General features: G+C 39.1%; 3 protein-coding genes and 1 long non-coding RNA gene across 6 annotated transcripts; 2 read left to right on the forward strand and 2 right to left on the reverse strand.

The window, feature by feature from the left end:
- Positions 1–219: 219 nt before the first annotated feature.
- LOC137182674 (uncharacterized) lies at positions 220–1,997 on the forward strand. The gene is made up of 3 exons (XR_010928358.1): positions 220–588; positions 1,330–1,565; positions 1,673–1,997. It is a non-coding gene; the product is annotated as an uncharacterized lncRNA (long non-coding RNA).
- A 562-nt stretch (positions 1,998–2,559) lies between these two features.
- LOC137182670 (uncharacterized) lies at positions 2,560–9,432 on the reverse strand. Of its 3 annotated transcripts, none has more exons than XM_067589035.1 (12): positions 9,182–9,432; positions 8,387–8,512; positions 7,255–7,517; positions 6,459–7,178; positions 6,240–6,287; positions 6,085–6,122; positions 5,774–5,879; positions 5,352–5,566; positions 4,972–5,239; positions 4,658–4,812; positions 3,773–4,011; positions 2,560–3,375 (listed from the first exon to the last, which is right to left on the reverse strand). In XM_067589035.1, exons 1-12 carry the CDS (start codon positions 9,378–9,380, stop codon positions 3,125–3,127), a joined length of 2,628 nt encoding a protein of 875 aa, XP_067445136.1. In that variant the 5' UTR covers positions 9,381–9,432; the 3' UTR covers positions 2,560–3,124. The 3 variants fall into 3 exon arrangements, with proteins under 3 accessions (XP_067445136.1, XP_067445137.1, XP_067445138.1); XM_067589036.1 differs by having other exon boundaries at positions 6,459–7,160; positions 9,182–9,431; XM_067589037.1 differs by lacking the exons at positions 7,255–7,517; positions 9,182–9,432 and adding an exon at positions 9,007–9,161 and having other exon boundaries at positions 6,459–7,160.
- A 1,256-nt stretch (positions 9,433–10,688) lies between these two features.
- LOC137182673 (metallothionein A-like) lies at positions 10,689–11,712 on the reverse strand. The gene is made up of 3 exons (XM_067589039.1): positions 11,555–11,712; positions 11,370–11,435; positions 10,689–10,907 (listed from the first exon to the last, which is right to left on the reverse strand). Exons 1-3 carry the CDS (start codon positions 11,577–11,579, stop codon positions 10,816–10,818), a joined length of 183 nt encoding a protein of 60 aa, XP_067445140.1. The 5' UTR covers positions 11,580–11,712; the 3' UTR covers positions 10,689–10,815.
- Positions 11,713–12,436: 724 nt separating this feature from the next.
- On the forward strand, positions 12,437–13,448 carry LOC137182672 (metallothionein A-like). Its single transcript, XM_067589038.1, has 3 exons — positions 12,437–12,595; positions 12,715–12,780; positions 13,241–13,448. The coding sequence occupies exons 1-3, from the start codon at positions 12,571–12,573 to the stop codon at positions 13,330–13,332; spliced, it is 183 nt and encodes a 60-aa protein (XP_067445139.1). The 5' UTR covers positions 12,437–12,570; the 3' UTR covers positions 13,333–13,448.
- The last annotated feature ends 6,841 nt before the right edge of the window (positions 13,449–20,289 follow it).

The following is a 20,289-nucleotide window of genomic DNA, read 5'->3' on the forward strand; positions in this document are numbered from 1 at the left end:
CTAGTGGTACTAGTGGAGTTGTTCTAGTACCACTAGTAGAACTAGTACTATTGCACTAGTTGTACTGGTGCAATAGTACTAGTTCTGCTAGTGGTACTAATACTACTCCACTAGTAGTACTAGTAGTACTAGCAGTACTAATGACATTTTTTTTGACTTTACTAGTAGTACTAGTTGTACTAGTTGACAACAAAATGTTAACAAGGAGGCGGGAATGGGGGCGTACAAGGAAGCTGCCTATTTTAAAATAATTGGTTGATGTTTCGGCCAATATGGGACTGTTTTGCTCATTGGTCAAGGAGATATTTCACAGAATTTCAAACGCAAACATGGCGGACGCCGTCCTGAGACGAATTAGAAGACGATGTACAGCAATTGAACGGGCGTATCATCAAGGATCTGCAGGTCGAAGAGAAGTGCGCGCTATCGACATCTCTATTGCTAACTTGAGAAGAGTTGAAGACAGTATTAGCGCAGAGGCAATGCGGGATATAGTCCAGAGTCTCACAGATCTTCGAAGTTTCATCACTGCGCCCCCGGCACCCGATGCAGTACGTGCTGGCTTCCACGCAGCACGTTTGCATTCAGGTAAGGTATGCACAGGGCTTTATAGGACTATCTTTTTAAAATAACCCGTTCAATTGATTTTTTTTTCTTTTAAAAAATCTTTAACAGATTTACTGGACATATGGGCTTGTCTGAAGACATGTGAATTCACTTTAGCAGATCATCTACTCGATTTGTTTGTTGATTAGACCTGATGTCAGTGAAGTTCCTTTATCTGTCATTTTGTAGATTTAAAGATTCTGTGACTCAATAGCTGGCAAAGTCTATTTGGTAAGCATGTTAAAAACGTCTAATATAGGAAGCTGTATTGATTGACAAAGTTTCCGGATTAATTCCCATTAATAAAACTACCACGCATACGTACGGTAATATATTCATTTCTCTTTAAAATCATAGTCCTTGACATAATTGGCTTGAGGAAAATTGCTGCTTGAGGGTCAGATTCTGACTTGATCAGAACTTGAAAATGACAGCAACTGGGGTTTGTAACATGAAAATCGATGTAGGTGTTCACCCCGGCTGTCCAGTTACACCACGAGGTAATTTAATGTACCTGCTGTGATTTCAGCTAGTAGTCCACACCTTGCTCCTATAATCTGATTCGTTTTAGGCCCACTTGTGTTTGGGAAGACAACAAATGTGGAATTATTAAAATATGTATGGTAGACTGTTTTCTTTGTACTTCATTGTACTTTGTATTAACCTATTATTCTTAATATTCATTTACTGATTTTCCTTAATTGTTTTATTTACATATTTTAGGAAGACGAGGGAGACCTGCACTTGACATTACAAGGGGGCAAATTGAGCTGCTCTTGAGTCAAGGCTTCACAGTGAGAGCCATGGCAAGGATGTTGGGCTGTTCTTCCTCATACCTGCATAAAAAAATGAAGTCTTTTCAGATTTCAGCAAGAAACAGATTCACTCCCATTAGTGATGCTAACCTAGAGGAGCACGTCAGGAGACTTCACAACCAGTTTCCCAGATCAGGCTCAGAAGTAAGCATACTTCAACATATTCCCTTGTAGGTTTTATGTATATAATTTTTATAGAAAATGTACTTTATCTTAATTGTCTTGAACTTTTTGTTATGAACTCCTTTCAGATGATGAGGGCGTACCTGCATGCTGAAGGGATTGTAGTACAGAGGAGAAGAGTTCGAGAGACCTGAAACCGCATTGATCCAGCTGCTGCAGCCCAGAGATGAAGCCAGACTGTGGCTAGGAGAACATACTATGTGCCGTTTCCAAATAGTTTGTGGCACATAGATGGCCATATGCGTCTCATTAGGTAATCGGGGGTCAGCTCTTGTATTTATATGTACTGGTGGGAGTCTTAGGAAGCCATATTGGGTGGGTGGTGCAGACTCACTTTCACTGTGTATGTGTTAAAGTTCAGGTTTTTACATAATATGACCTCTTCCAAATCCAGCCTTATTCTGTCTTTTGTCATCTTTCTTTTCCACTTTTTTAAGCAGTCTTCTTTTCCTAATCAAAATATTTTTCTTAATTATGAATCTATTGATGCTAATGTAATAGAACAATCTAGAAGGGTTTACATGTATTGAAGACATCCATTATTCTATTTGAAATGTTTTACAGATGGGGGTTTGTGACGCATGCTGGTATTGATGGGAACTCAGACTAATAACTTACATCAACTGCAGCACAGACAACACAGCTTTGACAGTGTTGACTTATTTTGTTCGAGCCACCTGTCTGTACGGGTTACCCTCCAGAGTGAGATCTGACCACGGAGGGGAGAACACTCTGGTTGCTCTTTTAATGAACCTTCTGCAGGGACAAGGACACACAAGGCACATTACAGGCCAGTCTGTACACAACCAACGTATTGAGCGACTTTGGAGAGATGTCTTCCAGCAGGTTGTGCACTACTTCTACATGCTTTTCTATTCGTTTGAAGATGAACAAATACTGAACCCCGAACATAATGCTCAAAAAATGGCACTACAAGTAGTGTATAAGCCAGAAATCCAAAAACGATTAGATTTATTTAGACACGCTTGGAACAACCATAGAGTCAGATCGGCTAACAACCGTACACCAACACAAATTTGGATGGAGGGCATGTTAACCAACAGTGAGCAGGAGTCAACAGCTCTGAACAACATCTTTGGAGATGACCCTTACAGCCAAGAAAACCTGGAAGCTGGCTTGGCGAGACACGGCGTACAGCTCACCCAGTTACAAGCAAACACTGAAGACCTTGAACGAGCAAGGATTGTGTCACAACCACTCAATAACCTCAACTCTGAACAGCTGCGGGATCTTCAAAATGCAATGGATGGAACAACAGACTTAAAGGAGAGGTATCTGGTGTGTGCTAGAGAGATTCAAAACATTCTTCAAAGAACATAATACACTTAATGTGCAAACAGCAATACAAGTATAAACAAACACAAACCTTTAGACGTTACCAGGGGAAAAAACAACATAGTAAACACAGTTTATTCTTGTCAGATAGTGCAAACTGACTGGGAGCATCTGCTAATCAAATCTTCTCACGGTACTGTTACTGTAAAACTGCCTGACAGGGTCTACACCTTTCCAAATCCCAAAGACTCTCTTGTGGCCTGGAAAAGCATCCCATGCAGTTCGTCCTCCTGTGTGACGCCTCTTGGAAGGTACAAGCACATCATGCAGGTTGAGGCGTAGGGCAAACGGCGCTGGCCCGCTTCCTGTTTGTAGAAGTCGATGCTGGGCTTCCTGGGAAAGCCCAGGGCAGGAACTTCATCTGCTCCGGTGATGAAAATCAGAAGGTCTTCGAATCTTAGTTCAGTCACTTTGTCTGCCAGGGAAAAGGAAATCATAACATTTTAAACATTAATTTCTAAAGTCAAATATCTAGCGTTACAAGATCGGGACTATATCTATTTCATGCCGCCATTTAATCAAAAATTTAGGGTATGTAAACACAACTGGTTTAGAGTACACTTTTGAGACAAAAGGTGCGTTTGATGACATCAAAACTTGCATGTGCCCCTTGTTCTAATGACTTTGGCTACAGTGGCATAAGACAATTAGCATTTCCCTAAATTGGTAAAAGACTCCACAATAACCATCTGAGTATTTGCCTTCTGTCGCAGTATATTTAAAGTGGACCTTTTTATTTGTGTGGTGTGTAATTGAAATATTACAATTTCATAATTGGCGCTCAAAAATTTTCATAAAGGAATAAAACGTACCTTCAATCATGTTAAGAACCATCTCCCAGCTGTAGATAGTGTCCTCTTCTGCGTCGCGATGGTTGGTTCCTCTACTGCTGTAATTGTAACTGAAGATGGCCTTGAAGGCTGCCTTCGACAGAGGTTCCTGCATGTTGGTGAACAGAGGCAGAAAGGCAATCCAGTTCTCCGTGACCAGGTCCCACAGCTTTCCAAAAGCATTCATTCCCTCTGTGAACTGGCATATCATTTTGGTCGTCCTATAAACCGAGATAAAACATGTACGTTACCGTGAAGAAGTTTGGAATCACTTGTATCTTTTTAAATTTAATTATGTATTTATTTTTGGAAAGACTGAATAACTGGAGGAAAAGTTATAATGATAGTGTTACAAAAAATTACTAATACTGTATGAAATCACTGTTTATTAATTCTAAGTTTGCAACGGCTCGCCGGTTTCAGCAGCCGTGACCAGGACAGAAAGAGAAGGAAATCCTCAAAAGGACGAGTACATCTGTCTCTAGTATAATTAACAAGAAACAATTTCCCAGCTGATTCTCAGCTGGCAGCTTCTCTTTCTGCCCTGGTAATTTGTAATGTTATCATTATTATTTTTGATCAATTTGATGCTACAATGGGGAATAAAATTATCATCCTCTGTCCCAAACAAACTAATCAATACATAAACCTTTCTCAGTGATTCCAAACTTCCTTTACGATACAAAAGTATGTCTACATTTGTAAACAAAATCAAATACTTAATAAACACAGATTCTGTTTGATATATTCCATATTTACGTTACCGGGAAATAATGTTGCGGCATCCAACAAATTAATGTTTTTATATTGACAGTGTTTTTTATTAGTTACAACTGTAAAGCTTATTTAATTTGTATATGTGTTTACCTGAGAAAAATGTAGTGCTTCACCACATACGCATAGATTTTTGGTATGTCTTCAACTGTGGCACTAAATATGCCTGGGACTCCGCACTCTGCAATCCAGTCCCCCAAGTCTTGCTGGAGTGCAGTCAGGTCTCCAGCAGTCTTGCACTGTAGGATCTTAAGAGAGAAATCTGAGTGAAGACAATGTAGCTGTAAGAGTCCCAGATTGATTATTTCTCCTGCTCAGATTTATGCTTTTGTCAAATTTGACCACAAGTTTAACAAGTTTGTTTGTTTAAAATCCAAATAAATATTAACATGGCAATTATTAAGCACCGTTTTGACTTTGCTTTGCACATCTGGGTCAGGCAGCACCTGCCAGTCAAACTGCTCCAGTTGCGGCTCCTGGCCACACATCAGCTGGAAGAGGCTGGGATCCAAGGCTTTGATACACGGACCTCCATGTGCAATCGACCAAGCGATAAGGTTGCCGCCTTTAAAATATTTACGCTGGTCTAATGCTGCTTGATCATAACTAAGAAAGACCTGGCCAGCCTTTCCCTCGAAAATGCCAAGAGAGGTCTGTACCTCTATCATCAAGAGTCTAAAATAAACAGAAAATAGAAATACAACAGTTTGTATTACTTTGCAGTTCAGCTGAAAACATGCACAAATTTGTTATAAAACCTTTAATAAATTACTTGAGGTATTCAGACCTGAAAAACTCTCGCTGTGGTCCCCCCATATCATCTGCATCTTCTCCTACAAACTCAATGAGTGGTGAATGGGTCCAACAGAAAGAGGCTCTGGAGATTGCTTTAATAGCGCTCTCCAGAAGCTTTTTCCTCCTGATACAAATGGTGGATACCAGGCCCTCAGAAAGGTGATGCTCTTGAAAAGTGCTCAAAATGACAGCAAGATCAATTTCTTCCTAAAATATATAAAGCACATATGACGTACATCAGCAATGATTGACAAAAATGGTTGGCCACTTCCGGGACAGGTGATCTTAGAAATTTGTTTAAAAAGTGGCAATATCCAATTCTTTAAATTTTGAGTATGTGAAATGCATAGTCATTAAAAATTCTTGAACAAAATATTCTACCAGTTTTCTGTAGTGAAAAAAAAAAAAACCTACCGAAGGAGGACTGTCGGTTTCAAAAGTAACTGCGATAATGTCGTCCTCGTCCCCATCCTCATCCTCATCCTCAGAATGATCAATGACAAAGTCACTGACAGGATTCCTAAAAAAAAATCAGATTTCTTTCTTTTTAACTGCCAGTATTACATACTCTGGCCTTTCAAAAACTAATTTCAAAGTCATTTTAAACCACTGGTGTATTCTGATATTATTCTCTCTAAAATCTATTGAATAGATGAGTATTGAGACTGTTAATGTGTATAAAATGCAGTGTCACATGTTTCCGTTTTTTTAAACATATAAAATACCTGTTTAGTGGTTCCACACGTGATCTTCTGTAGAAGACCTTGAAAGTACAAATGTTGCATGAAATGATGGTGTCTCCATATATTCTATATTTTTAAAAACATACTTAATACTACTTATTACAATAATAGTGAACTATCGTCATGTAAAGATTTACCTCTGGGGTCCCAGCATTCAGCCACTGTGCAGGATCCAAACTTGCCTCCTGTTGATTAACAAGACTTACCATTAACATCCAACTATTTTACTGAGGTTAGCTTTAAAAACAGAAAAGATGACTTTTTAACTACGATTATTAAACATTAATATTTCTATTTACTTCAATCTGAATGATCAAAAGTACATACAGAATGTATTATTGTTTTTCATAACTTACGAGTGATGGGTTCAAGTCTGTCCTTGGTGAGCTTCCATCAGTGTCCATAGTTGAAGAGAGGGACATGGTGTTAAGGGGAGGTGACTGGTAACTTGCATGAGAATTACTATTAGATGTGACCAATGACATGTCCATAGGTGCTGTAGGAGCAGGGTGTGTGACCTGTGGGACAGCGGTTGAGGCCGGCGGTCTGGCGGCTGATGGTGCGAAGGACTGGGATGGACTTACATGAATGGCTGGGGGAGCAGTGTATGAGGCTGCAGGTGTGACAGCAGTGGGTGAGGCTGCAGCTCTAAAGTCAGTGTGTGAGGCTGCAGGTGTGACAGCAGTGGGTGAGGCTGCAGCTCTAAAGTCAGTGTGTGAGGCTGCAGGTGTGACAGCAGTGGGTGAGGCTGCAGGTGTGATGGCAGTATGTGAGGCTGCAGGTGTGATGGCAGTATGTGAGGCTACAGGTGTGATGGCAGTATGTGAGGCTACAGGTGTGATGGCAGTATGTGAGGCTACAGGTGTGATGGCAGTATGTGAGGCTACAGGTGTGATGGCAGTGGGTGAGGCTGCAGGTGTGATGGCTGTCAATGAAGCAGTGGGTGTGGCCATCAGCGGTGTGGCTGATGGAGAAGCAGGTAGAGACTGTGAAACTGTCTCAGGTCCAGCTGGTGGAGATGTTTCTGGTAGGGTATGAGTCCTCTCAGGTCCTGAGGTCTTGATGGACAAAACAAACTGCCTGATTAGTAATTAATATCAATCTACGCATATTCAAAAGGAGTGTTGGTTCAAAACAACAATAAAAACTCACCTCTAATGGCAGTATAATATTTGTCTGGGGAATAATATAAACCCTGCTTCTGCCAGCTGCTGTCTTCAGCTCATTCAGAGTATTTGCCTGAATTTTAGTCAGAACCCTGGAGTTATCAGCTCTTGCGAGATGAAATCCAATTACATTTAGGCTAACGGTGGGAAAGCTTTGGCAGATGTAATTATTAAACTCTGGAAGAGTCCAAGAGAGTGGGACGTAACTTCTATGTGAGACTGTCCCTGGCAAATCATGACTTGGGATCCCTGGAAAATAATTAAAGAGAAAATTGTCAATATACTGACTCAATAATTGTCTAATTTGAATCATTGACTTAGATTCAAAGCCTTATTGTGTCTTTATAGGCTGTGAACAACATACTTTGCTGTGTTTGTTATATTTGGAGCACAATTTCAATTCAATTTATTTATAAAGTGCCAAATCAGAACAAAAGTTATCTCAGGGCTCTTTCCACATAGCGCAGGTCTAGACTGAACTCTTTAATTTACAGAGACCCAACATTCCCCCATGAGCAGCACTTGGCGACAGCAGCAAGGAAAAACTCCCCTTTAACAGGAAGAAACCTCAAGCAGAACCGGACTCTAGGTGGACGCCATCTGTCAATATTTGAGCTATATGCACACGGGCTACATAGTGATAAACATCGGTTTGTGGATGTTTAGGGTATTTGCTTGACAAAATGAATCAGGGCAAGTCCTGCTCAGTACACGTGTAAGATAAATGGGATTAGAATAAAATCATGTGACTTTGCAGTATTTGTGGTCCAAGTGATTATCCTGCCCTATTATGAATTTGACACACCAAATAAATGGCATTCAAAGATGACAGACTGCAATTAATAATATTTAATGTATGTGGGCTGATGTTAAATGAAGCCAAAATTACATAATGATATGAATTTTGATGCAGTTCAGTCTTGCTGCCAAAAGTGGAGCATGATGGTTGTCTTTTATTGTTTTCCACATTGCACACTGGTCACACAAATATAAATAAACTTCCTATCCAACACTTGCAAATATACAGTAATGTTGATGGATGTGCATTTTCTGTGTAAATAAATACCAAAAACTCAGGTGCACACTCACATTCAAAACCAATACGGTGTGTACATTACCTAAGCCTATTCTGGTGAGTTTACTGCATTCTTTACGAGGTGGAAGGACAACTTGATGAGCATTTGGCAACAGGAACAGCTTTACTCTCCAAACTCCACTTGTCCTATTTGCAGGTGCAGGTGTTTCTGTACAAAAACAGAATATTGCATATTGTTAAACATTACATTTAAATTGTTTGATTTTGTGTCATTTTCATATCAGTATTTAATGGTTAATAATACCCCATCCACATGCTCATTTTACCCCAGCCTGGGGTAGTTGTGCCAAAGAACTAACTTTTTTTGATGGCTCATTGTTCTAAAACCACAATAATTAGACAACTTGTTTTAATTTCCATGGGTACACAACAACCTGAGCTATATATAGTAACTATTATTTGAAACAAATACACTTTTATTTAGCAGTAAAATAATCAAATGTAAAAGCTGGCTCATGTTACCCCGTTCTCCCCTACTGCAGAAAAGGCATATTCTAAAAAACATTCTTGTTTTAATATTGTCATGATAATATGTGATTAACATTCTTCCAGTAACAGGATCAATATACTTATCCCGCCACACTGAGTTTTCTCCTACTTTCTTTAGGCTAACGTTACACATCAGCCAGAAACCAGCCGTACCTGGTGAACTGTTCAGGCCGGATCCAGCATGAATTGCAAAACGCCACACATGATGAATTTGTAAACCATTCGCGAGTTAGCAGCGACAGTGAAAGGGGCAATTTTGCCTCAGTAGACGGTTTTTAACATTAATGCTAATACTCGTTTAAGAAGGCCGGGTAACAGTTAGGCCTACCTGTCATCGGACCTGCTCTTCTTCGCCGCCGAAATGTGTTTCTTGTGGCTGTCAGCATGTTGTCTTCATCCATCTGCGATGCCAGTTCCCGTCTTGCTACATTACGCGCATTCCAAACGCGATCAATAACATTATTAAAGCCACTTTCTGCGGCAGCTTCATGTGAAGTTTGGCTCATATCTCCAGAAGCGCCGGCCATTAACGTTACGTCCAGATGTTTGCTGCCACCTTCTGGTTATATTTGACCGTGTAAAAAGTGAGCAGAAGCCCGTCAGTGTTTATGACTGTGCTATTATATGGATCTTTCTGAACAATGAAGTCGAGATTACGAATTAAGTGCTGCATCATGATTGATTATTTAATGTGGTAATCAACATTATCTATCTATCTATCTATCTATCTATCTAAGATAGAGGTAAAAGATTAAATTGATTTACTTGCATGTCTGGATGTGAAAAAATGTTAGATTTCAAAGACAGACTATTGTTTTATTTCACACAAATGCTGATATAATTCATCAAAAATTGTAATTAACATACTAAATATAATTTTAAAAATGATAATCATGAAATAGGAACAGACTTTTTACAATAAATTGTATATTTGCAAATTTTCTACACATAAAAACATTAATGTTACATTCACTTTGGTCTTCATGTTGTTGTACATTTCATCTACCAAAACGCATTCAATTTATTGCCATTTCATGTTAATACAAAATAAACTAAATTAACAGGCTTCCTGAAATGAGTGCTGCTAAAACTCAAGTTACTATACAGAGCGGGCACTTTAAGAGGTCCAGCACACAGTTTCTACACTGACCAATCAAAATCTTTGTACCGCCTGCTTCATTTGCATGCAGTCCACTAGTAGCCCTGTTTCCATGTTACTAGTACTACTAGTGAAGCTCAAAATGTTTAGTAGTAGTACTAGTGGACATTTGGGCTCTTACTAGTACTACTAGTAAGAGCCCAAATGTCCACTAGTTACACTAGTGGAGTGTTTTTGACCTTACTAGCACTACTAGTATGAGCCAAAATGTTTACTACCACTAGTAAGCACCAAAAATGCTGACTAGTAGTGCATTTTTGAACTTACTAGTACTACTAGTAAGTTCAAAAATGCACTACTAGTACTACTAGTAAGTGCCCAAAAAAAAATTGACTAGTTACACTGATTTGCCTTACTAGTTAACTAGTAGAACAAATTTCTTTTGACTAGTAAGACTTTGTGCCGAACATGTTCGAAATTTTTTGTACATGTTGACACTTTCCTTTAACTAGTTGAGCTTTTCGCTGCACTATGGAAAGCCCTTGACTTGAACTGAATCATTATGTTCATCAGTAACACCTGTTCTTTACTTACTATGGATAGCAAGGTCTATTCTTACCAATGACTTATTGATTCATCTTTGTACACTGCCTGCACATTATGACCTTTGTTAGATGCAGCACATGACAGTCAGCTTGTTATCCATTAACCTGAATTGCCAAAACAGCATGACATATCTGCGTCAAACAAGTTTATTTCAACATTGAAAGACAAGTACAAAAGACATTCTTAATCATTGCAGCTGCACAGTCGTTCACACAGGCTCCATCACATGGACAGAGAAGGCTGACGACGCGGACCCATCACTGACAGCAACTGGTGTCACATGTCTTTCCTTTGCACACGCAACCAGAGGCGCACTTGCTACAGTCGGATGGGCAGCATGAGCAGCAGCCTGCATTAAGAAAAAATAAGTGTTACTGACAACCCTATGATCATTAATCTGTTGCAACAAAAAGCAGCCAAGGCCACCCTTTAATTCCAGGACAAGGATATTACACAAGTCAAAGCATCTTGAGCTAAACATTAAGAGGTTTGGGGTGGAATGAAGTGACCTTCTGTGATGCAGCCAATTAAAGCCACCTGGTTTCCTACATCTTGAGTAAAGAGGCAATTTTAGACAAGGCAGCATTAATTCAGCATGCCAGATATGAAATGGCAAGAAGTCAGTCTTAAAAGAAAACATAAGAATCCTACTTGGTGGCTTGGGTTTAGATTTTTTTTTTTTTTTTTTTTTTTTTTTTTTAAAAAGAGAAGGCTACTAGTAAAATATATTTCATCAACAGTCACCTTGACTGGATTCAAAATTAAGACACCTGTGAGTTAGATGTATGTGTAAAGATGTGATTTGACTTACTCTTTTTGCAAGAGGTGCAGGAGCAGTTTGTGCAAGTGCAGGATACTCCGCAGTTGCAGGTTCCAGCTGAAAGTAAGAACACAAGACATGTCAGCTTTAGGAATTCATTTGTGTATGACAGCAAGTCCTATAAAGTAATAGGAGACGAAATATTAAGACCAACGAAATCCTTAAATAAAACTTACTCTTGGAGCATTCGCAAGGGTTCATTTTTCAGTGAGTGTAGTTCTCTTCTTTAGAGAGCGCTGCGTTTGTGCTTCTTCCCGTTGGAAGTGGTGGTATGAGTGTCAGAGAAGGGGCGGCTCTTTTATAGCATCCCGGTAACAACAAGACCGGGTGCAAAAAGCGTCTGTCACGCTGCACGCAGGCACGTAATTGACCATTACAAAGAGGTTTGTGCACACGGCTCAACTACGCAGCTGATTCCCAAAAGACGCGTCGGCGTGTTGTTTGTAAATTACATTCAGGTACGCGTTTTCGTCCTGCTCCACGTTGCAGGACTTGTGCGCATGTTTGGCCGCGTCGATCACCCTGGCTCGGTCCCGGGGCCTCATCGGCAGCTTCTCCAGCTGGCAGTCCAGCACCAGAACCGTCTGGTTACTCTACCGATTCCGATTACAAAAGACATTCTTAATCATTGCAGCTGCAATCAAATACACAGTCGTTCACACACGCTCAACTAGTACGGCTTTTGTCCGAACTAGTTGGCCAAAAGTGTCACTAGTTGCTGAAAAAGTGTAACTAGTACGAGTTTTTGTTCAACTAGTACGGCAAAGTTGCGAACTAGTTCGACAAAATGTCCAACTAGTGCTGCCAAAGTCTGAACTAGTAGAGGACACTTAAGTTTGATATCAATGATATCTAATAGATGCCCAAAGGGCTTTCCATACGCGGCCAAACAAGCGCACAAGTTCTGCAACGTGGAGCAGGACGAAAACGCGTACCTGAATGTAATTTACAAACAACACGCCGACGCGTCTTTTGGGAATCAGCTGCGTAGTTGAGTCGTGTGTACAAACCTCTTTGTAATGGTCAATTACGTGCCTACGTGCAGCGTGACAGACGCTTTTTGCACCCGGGCTTGTTGTTACCGGGATGCTATAAAAAAGCCGCCCCTTCTCTGACACTCATACCACCACTTCTAACGGGAAGAAGCACAAACGCAGCACTCTCTAAAGAAGAGAACTACACTCACTGAAAAATGGACCCTTGCGAATGCTCCAAGAGTAAGTTTTATTTAAGGATTTCATTAGTCTTAATATTTCGTCTCCTATTACTTTATAGGACTTGCTGTCATACACAAATGAATTCCTAAAGCTGACATGTCTTGTGTTCTTACTTTCAGCTGGAACCTGCAACTGCGGAGTATCCTGCACTTGCACAAACTGCTCCTGCACCTCTTGCAAAAAGAGTAAGTCAAATCACATCTTTACACATACATCTAACTCACAGGTGTCTTAATTTTGAATCCAGTCAAGGTGACTGTTGATGAAATATATTTTACTAGTAGCCTTCTCTTTTTAAAAAAAAAAAAAAAAAAAAAAAAAAAATCTAAACCCAAGCCACCAAGTAGGATTCTTATGTTTTCTTTTAAGACTGACTTCTTGCCGTTTCATATCTGGCATGCTGAATTAATGCTGCCTTGTCTAAAATTGCCTCTTTACTCAAGATGTAGGAAACCAGGTGGCTTTAATTGGCTGCATCACAGAAGGTCACTTCATTCCACCCCAAACCTCTTAATGTTTAGCTCAAGATGCTTTGACTTGTGTAATATCCTTGTCCTGGAATTAAAGGGTGGCCTTGGCTGCTTTTTGTTGCAACAGATCAATGATCATAGGGTTGTCAGTAACACTTATTTTTTCTTAATGCAGGCTGCTGCTCATGCTGCCCATCCGACTGTAGCAAGTGCGCCTCTGGTTGCGTGTGCAAAGGAAAGACATGTGACACCAGTTGCTGTCAGTGATGGGTCCGCGTCGTCAGCCTTCTCTGTCCATGTGATGGAGCCTGTGTGAACGACTGTGCAGCTGCAATGATTAAGAATGTCTTTCAATGTTGAAATAAACTTGTTTCCTTGATGCAGATATCTGTCATGCTGTTTTGGCAATAATTCAGGTTAATGGATAACAAGCTGACTATCATGTACTGCATCTAACAAAGGTCATAATGTGCAGGCAGTGTACAGAGATGAATCAAGTCATTGGTAAGAATAGACCTTGCTATCCATAGTAAGAAAAGAACAGGTGTTACTGATGAACATAATGATTCAGTTCAAGTCCTCCCCCACCCTTAGTGTATGACAATCAGCATGCATAATATACAAGGACCCTGCAACTGAAGTGACTTAAGTTTATTTATTTAAAAAAATCTGACAAGTCAAAGAGAAGAAAGCTTATTGGTGTCATCAGGTAGACTGGGCTCAGACCCACAGTTTGAGAATGTTGTGTGGTTTGCAGGACCTATATAGGCTTATTCCCTTAAATCAAGCCAGGCAGTTTTGATTTGTTAGAGCAGGAAAAACTGTAAAATGTGATGGTCATGTTTTGGTTTAGACTTCCGGTTCAAGTCGTTAAAGGTTTGTCCAGAAAGTGAAGGCATGTATAGACCAAAGACTGATTTTACATTCTTGAGCACTATTATTTGTATAGCCCAATATTGTGAATTTGCCTCATGGGGTTTTATAGTCTGTACAGTGATTTAAATAAGGGAAAAACTCCCTTAAACCTCAGGAAGAGCAGCAGAGGAGGGATCCTTCTCCCAGGACGGACAGATGTGCAGTAGATGTGTGTACAGAATAGACCAAAAAAGACACATTACACAAATACAGCATAGAACAGCATAACAAAATTGTAATGGATTTAAAATATATGTGAGGAATGTGATGAAGAGGATGCCGAGTAGCTTCCAGGTGCCAGCAGAACAGAATATTAATTCTCAGACTCTTTTAAAATGAAGGATGTTTACAGACCTGGAGCACTTTGCACAAGAAAAGGAGCAAAAATTTAGTAAAAGTTTGAAGAAAACAGACCTGTGTTTTTCCTCTCATCCTTTCAATCAAAACCTTTCCAAGCTGAGATCCAGTTTCTGAGCTGATTATGGCCCAAAATAAATCTGAGAGAGTCACAAACCCTCTCAGATTTATTTTGGGCCATAATCAGCTCGGAAACTGGTTTAAATCCATTTTGATAAGTCTATAAATGGACCTTTTGTAAGAATACATCTTTCACATGAACACGGCTGCAACAACGTAGGTTTATTTTGACCTTGGCCTCTGCGGAACGTTCAAACCAGGCCGAACCTTTGGTTTCTCTTCGGAATCGGTAGAGTAACCAGACGGTTCTGGTGCTGGACTGCCAGCTGGAGAAGCTGCCGATGAGGCCCCGGGACCGAGCCAGGGTGATCGACGTGGCTATGGAAGCCCTTTGGGCATCTATTAGATATCCTTGATATCAAACTTAAGTGTCATCTACTAGTTTGGACTTTGGCAGTACTAGTTGGACATTTTGTCGAACTAGTTCGCAACTTTGCCGTACTAGTTGAACAAAAACTCGTACTAGTCACGCTTTTTCAGCGACTAGTGACACTTTTGGCCAACTAGTTCGGACAAAAGCCGTACTAGTTGAGCCCAACGCCGAACTAGTTGAGCCAAAATCCCAACTAGTTGATTCTTTTGCGCACTAGTCAACGACTGGACCCAACTAGTAAAGCTCAAAGTCCTACTAGATAACTAGTGCGCCGAAAAAACGCCAACATGTTGACTACTTGAGCGCAAATTCACCTTACTAGTTGACTACTAAAGCTCAAAATGCTTACTAGTACTACTAGTAAGAGACAAAATGTCCACTAGTACTACTAGTAGAAGCCAAAATGTCCACTAGTACTACTAGTAAGAGCCAAAGAGCCAAAATGTCTACTAGTTACACTAGTAGAGCTTTTTTGACCTTACTAGTACCACTAGTGAGAGCCAAAATGCCCACTAGTCACACTAGTTGCGCAAAATGCTAATGATGAGACATGAAATGACACTTCCAAATGGCTCTCTGGTTCAAAATAAAGAAAACCAACCAATCAGGACTCAGAATTTCATCATTATCCCACCCGTTTCATGCGCATGCAGTCCACTAGTACTACTAGTTACCCTATTCCCATACTACTAGTACTACTAGTGAAGCTCAAAATGTTTACTGGTCCTACCAGTAAGAGCCAAAATGTCCACTAGTACTACTAGTAGGAGCCAAAATGCCAACTAGTTGCACTAGTGGGCTGTTTTTGACCTTACTAGTACTAGTAGTGAGAGCCAAAAATGTTTAACTAGTTAACTAGTAACACTGATTTTTGCCTTACTAGTTAACTAGTAGAACAAATTTCGTTCAACTAGTTAGGCTTTGTGCCGAACATGTAAACACTTTGACCGAACATGTTGAATGCATTTTGGTAGATTAAACATACAACGACATGAAAACCAAAGTAAATGTAACATTAATATTTTTTTGTGTAGAAAATTTGCAACTACAGAGAATTAATTTTAAAAAGTCTTTTCTCTGTTCCTCCACCGCGTCTGCTTGGTAACACGGGGGAACTTCTGCTTGCCCCTTCAGATAAGCTGTTTGGGAATAACGACACAGACTATTTCCACACATGTAATTAATTAGGCCATTAATTCATGCTACACATTAAATAATATATCACACATTTTTGGATAAAATATATATCATGTCTCTAAGAATAAAATATTTCATTTCTGTAACATACGTAGTCCTATTTATTTATTTTTTCAGATCCTGTGCTTGCATAATGTTGGCTGTTATTTTTTGATAAAATGGCCATTCTATCCTCTTGGCTTTTATTTTGTTGATTTTACACTTCACTTCCGCTTCCTGTATGTAAGTTAATAAGGGTAACTTTTTAAAACGTTGTCCCTAGTACTACTAGTAGTACTAGTACTTCTAGTGGAGGTTTCAATAAAATGCAACTAGTACTACTAGTGATACTAGTACCACTAGTAGTAGTACTATTCCACTAGTACTACTAGTTACACCATTTTAAACCTTCCACTAGTACTACTAGTACTACTAGTAGTCCTAGTACTCCGCTAGTAGTACTAGTACTACTAGTGACAACGTTTTAAAAAGTTACCCATATAACTTACAGACAGGAAGCGGAAGTGAAGTGCAAAAACGACAAAATAAAAGCCAAAAGGATAGAATGGCCATTCTATAACAAGAGTAACAGCCAATATTATGCAAGCACGGGATCTAATAAAATAAATAAATAGGTCTACATATGCTAAATAAATATTTTGTTCTTTTCATTTAGACATGATATATATTTAATCCAAAAAGTGTGATATATTATTTAGTGTGTAGCGTGAATCAATAGCCTAATTAATTACATGTGTAGAAATAGCCTGTGTTGTTCTTCCCAAACAGCTTATATGAAAGTGACAAGCAGAAGTTCCCCCGTGTTACCAAATTGTTGTTAATCATTTCACATACAGATGTCACTCATTTCAATGCCGCGGCCGCAGTGAAGAGGCTGAAATAATTGATCCAGGATTAGCTGCAGTGCGGAACAACAACCAGCAGGTGACAGATGCGAGCCGTCGAGATGCAGTTTCTGTCTGTCTCTCATCCATAGACTGTTTATAAAGATATATATTAATAATATTTATAATATAGTCTATGCTCTCATCATGCTCGACAAGCAGAGAGAACGGAGAAACCCCGTGAAGCTGTCTGAGAATTAGTTATAAGTTATATTGTCTGCTGGACCCGTACAGTAAACTAACACATTACAGTCTTGATTTCATAAAGGACATTTATATCATGATATTTAAACCAACCATCCGTCAACACAGTTTAGACCTCAATATATGAAACATGTAAATTTGTCCCCTCCAAAAATTGTACTCGACTGATCATCAGAAGCCGAAAGAAAGCTGATTGTTCTCCCCAGTATTCAGAGTTAAACTGACTCCAAAACGCGCTGGACGTGAATCATTCACAGAAAACCTGCAGCGTCTCGTTTGTGAGCCAGTCTGTCTCATGACATTCATGAAATAATCATGAAATTTAATCTATCTAGTTATTTTCCGTGACACTCTGCACGACTTTCAAACTGATGTATTTCAGTTGGAAGTAGGTTTGTGCCTGCAGCGGGTTTTTTTTCTCATTTGTTATTCATTTTTAACTATAACTACGTCACTCAACATTTAATCACAAGATATTATCCTTGATTTTATTTATTTATTTTAATATTACCAGGCCGGTGGGGCCGGAGAGGACGCGTATGAGTATTTTCCTCACTGTTGATTTTAGTATCTTTAACATTTCTCAACATACCGTTACTATGGTGATGACGCCAGCTAAAGCCGTAACATATAGTCAGTATAACATTATATCATACTGCATATTGGTGGTAACGTACTGTAGTGTATATTGAAGTGTAAAGAAAATAATGTGTGTATGTATAATAAACTCGATCAGCCTTAAACTGCGCAGTAAACAGAATTTGAAGCTCTGTGATTGGCTGACCGGAATACCCGCCGACCGGAAGTGTTTTCCTCACTGTGATCGTGTTAAAGTTTTGTCTTAATGATATCTTTAAGATTTCTCAACACAACAACACCAACGTGTCCTTAGTAACTCAACAGTAAGATAGGTTAGTGTTGAGGCCATCAGTCATCATTATTTCTCCTCTGATTCTGAGTAATAAAGTAGTTTCTGTCAGGTTGTGGTAGCGGAAGGCTAGGGAAGAGCATTGTGTTGTGGGCGCGTTCGACTCCTGGTTTTGCTGTCTGCCGTCAGTTGGCTTCATTCCGTTTCAAACTGCCGCCGTCCGCCGCAACCCGAATCCAAACACAACCATGTCTGTTTAGAAAAAGCTGATTTATAGCCTGTGATTGTAAAATGTGAAGCTGTTCGTTTAATGATATATTTCCAAGAATATGTGGCTGAGTATATTTAATATGAAATCATCTTTCTTAAAACAATAAAACCCTCCAACGTTGTGTGTTTATAAACGGGATGAAGACGAGGTTATAAAACTGGACTTTATATTTCACTTCCATCATCAAACTGGACTTTAGACTGAGCATAGCATTCAACCTCTTACTCTTACATAATCTAATTATTTATTAATTATGTTAATATTTCCCTTAATTTAAATGAACAATAATTCATTATTAATTTATATAATTTATTCTATTGTCACTTTCATATATTTCATTCACTTCAATTCTTTATCCATATTTGCTCTGTACAGTCAATATTTCATTTCAGATTTCCACTCTATAAATAGACTTTAAAATTTCAACTTAATTCTAATATTGCTTTATTGACTTAATTATTATTATTATTATTATCATTATTATCATTATTATTATTATCATTATTATTATTATTATTAGTAGTAGTAGTAGTAGTAGTAGTAGTATTACCTTACTTTTGTCTATTTTCATTCTTGTGTGTTGCAGATTTTTGTGAGCAAACACCAAGACTCATTCTCTGTATGTTTGCATTGGCTAATAAAACAGATTCTGATTGAATGAGCTGCTGTATGTCATGCTGACATAAAATCCCAAAACCAAGAATCATAATCAGGGTTGTGTGAATAGTAGCCCAGGGCCGGCCATGGTTTAGGCCACATAGACGGTCCCCTAGGGCACCAAATAAGGGAAGGGGCACTGAGTGAGTTACTGACAGGTTTGCTTGTTCCTGTTCAGCTTTGGAAATTGAGCAGTCGATGGGTTTTCATCTGTTGATTTTCAAAGCCCTACTTGTCGTTCAGCCACCAAACACTCATTGAATGGCACCTTGACCTCCACTTGCCTTTTGTCCAGAGAACAGGGAGGATTTCTCTGGGCTGGAGGTATAATTGTTACACTTCATTTTAGTGCGAGTGTGGAATTATTGTTGCACTTTTTGGGGCTCCAATTTAAATCTCACCTAGAGCACCAACATAGTCAGGCTGGCCCTGTAGTAGCCTACCCTCACCCTAACCCAAGCCTACAGTAATGTACTAGACTATCAGCAGTATAATAATCTCTGAAGGTGACTCATTCTGGTCACTATTTCCCCGAAAAAATAAAAAAAACAAACAAAAAGCTTCATTTTATACATAGCTGCTTGAAAGTTTGTGAACTCTTTAAAATTTTCTGTATTTCTGTATAAATATGACCTCAAACATGATCAGATATTTATACAAGTCCTAAAACTAGATAAAGTGAATCCAATTAAACAAATGAGACAAAAAAAAATCATTTTTTAAAATCTTTTTCATTTATTTATTGAGGAAAATGATCCAATCTAAGATATTTGTGTGAAGCAAAAGTATGTGAACATTGACTGTAGCCACTGCAAGAGAAGCCTTTAGTTTCCTAGGCGTTACCCTGGGGTCTGTTGTGGCCTCCTGGACTATTACACACCTGCTCTTGGTGTGATCTTTGTTGGTTTACCACTCCGGGGGAGGGTAACAGTGGTGTTGAATGTATTCAATTTATATACAGTCTGTCTGACAGTTGACTAGTGGAGTCCAAACTCTTTAGAAATGGTTTTGTAACCCTTTCCAGCCTGGTGATCATCAGCAACTCTTCTTCTAATGTTCTCAGAAATTTCCTTTGTTTGAGCCATGACACACTTCCACAAACCTTCTTTAAATAAGGCAGGGCCTCCCAGACTCACACTTGATTGTCATCTTGTTGATTTAAACACTCGACTCTATTTTCCCTTTCAAATGAAATGATAATCCTAGAGGTTCACATACTTTTGCCACACACACATATGTAACGTTGGATCATTTTCCTCAATTAATTAATGAAAAAGATGAAAAAAATGTTGTTGTTTTTTTTTATCTCATTTGTTTAACTGGGTTCACTTTATCTAGTTTTAGGACTTGTGTAAATGTCTGATCACATTTTAGGTCA

This window comes from Thunnus thynnus, chromosome 5, assembly GCF_963924715.1.
Source record: "Thunnus thynnus chromosome 5, fThuThy2.1, whole genome shotgun sequence".
Lineage (NCBI taxonomy): Eukaryota > Metazoa > Chordata > Actinopteri > Scombriformes > Scombridae > Thunnus > Thunnus thynnus.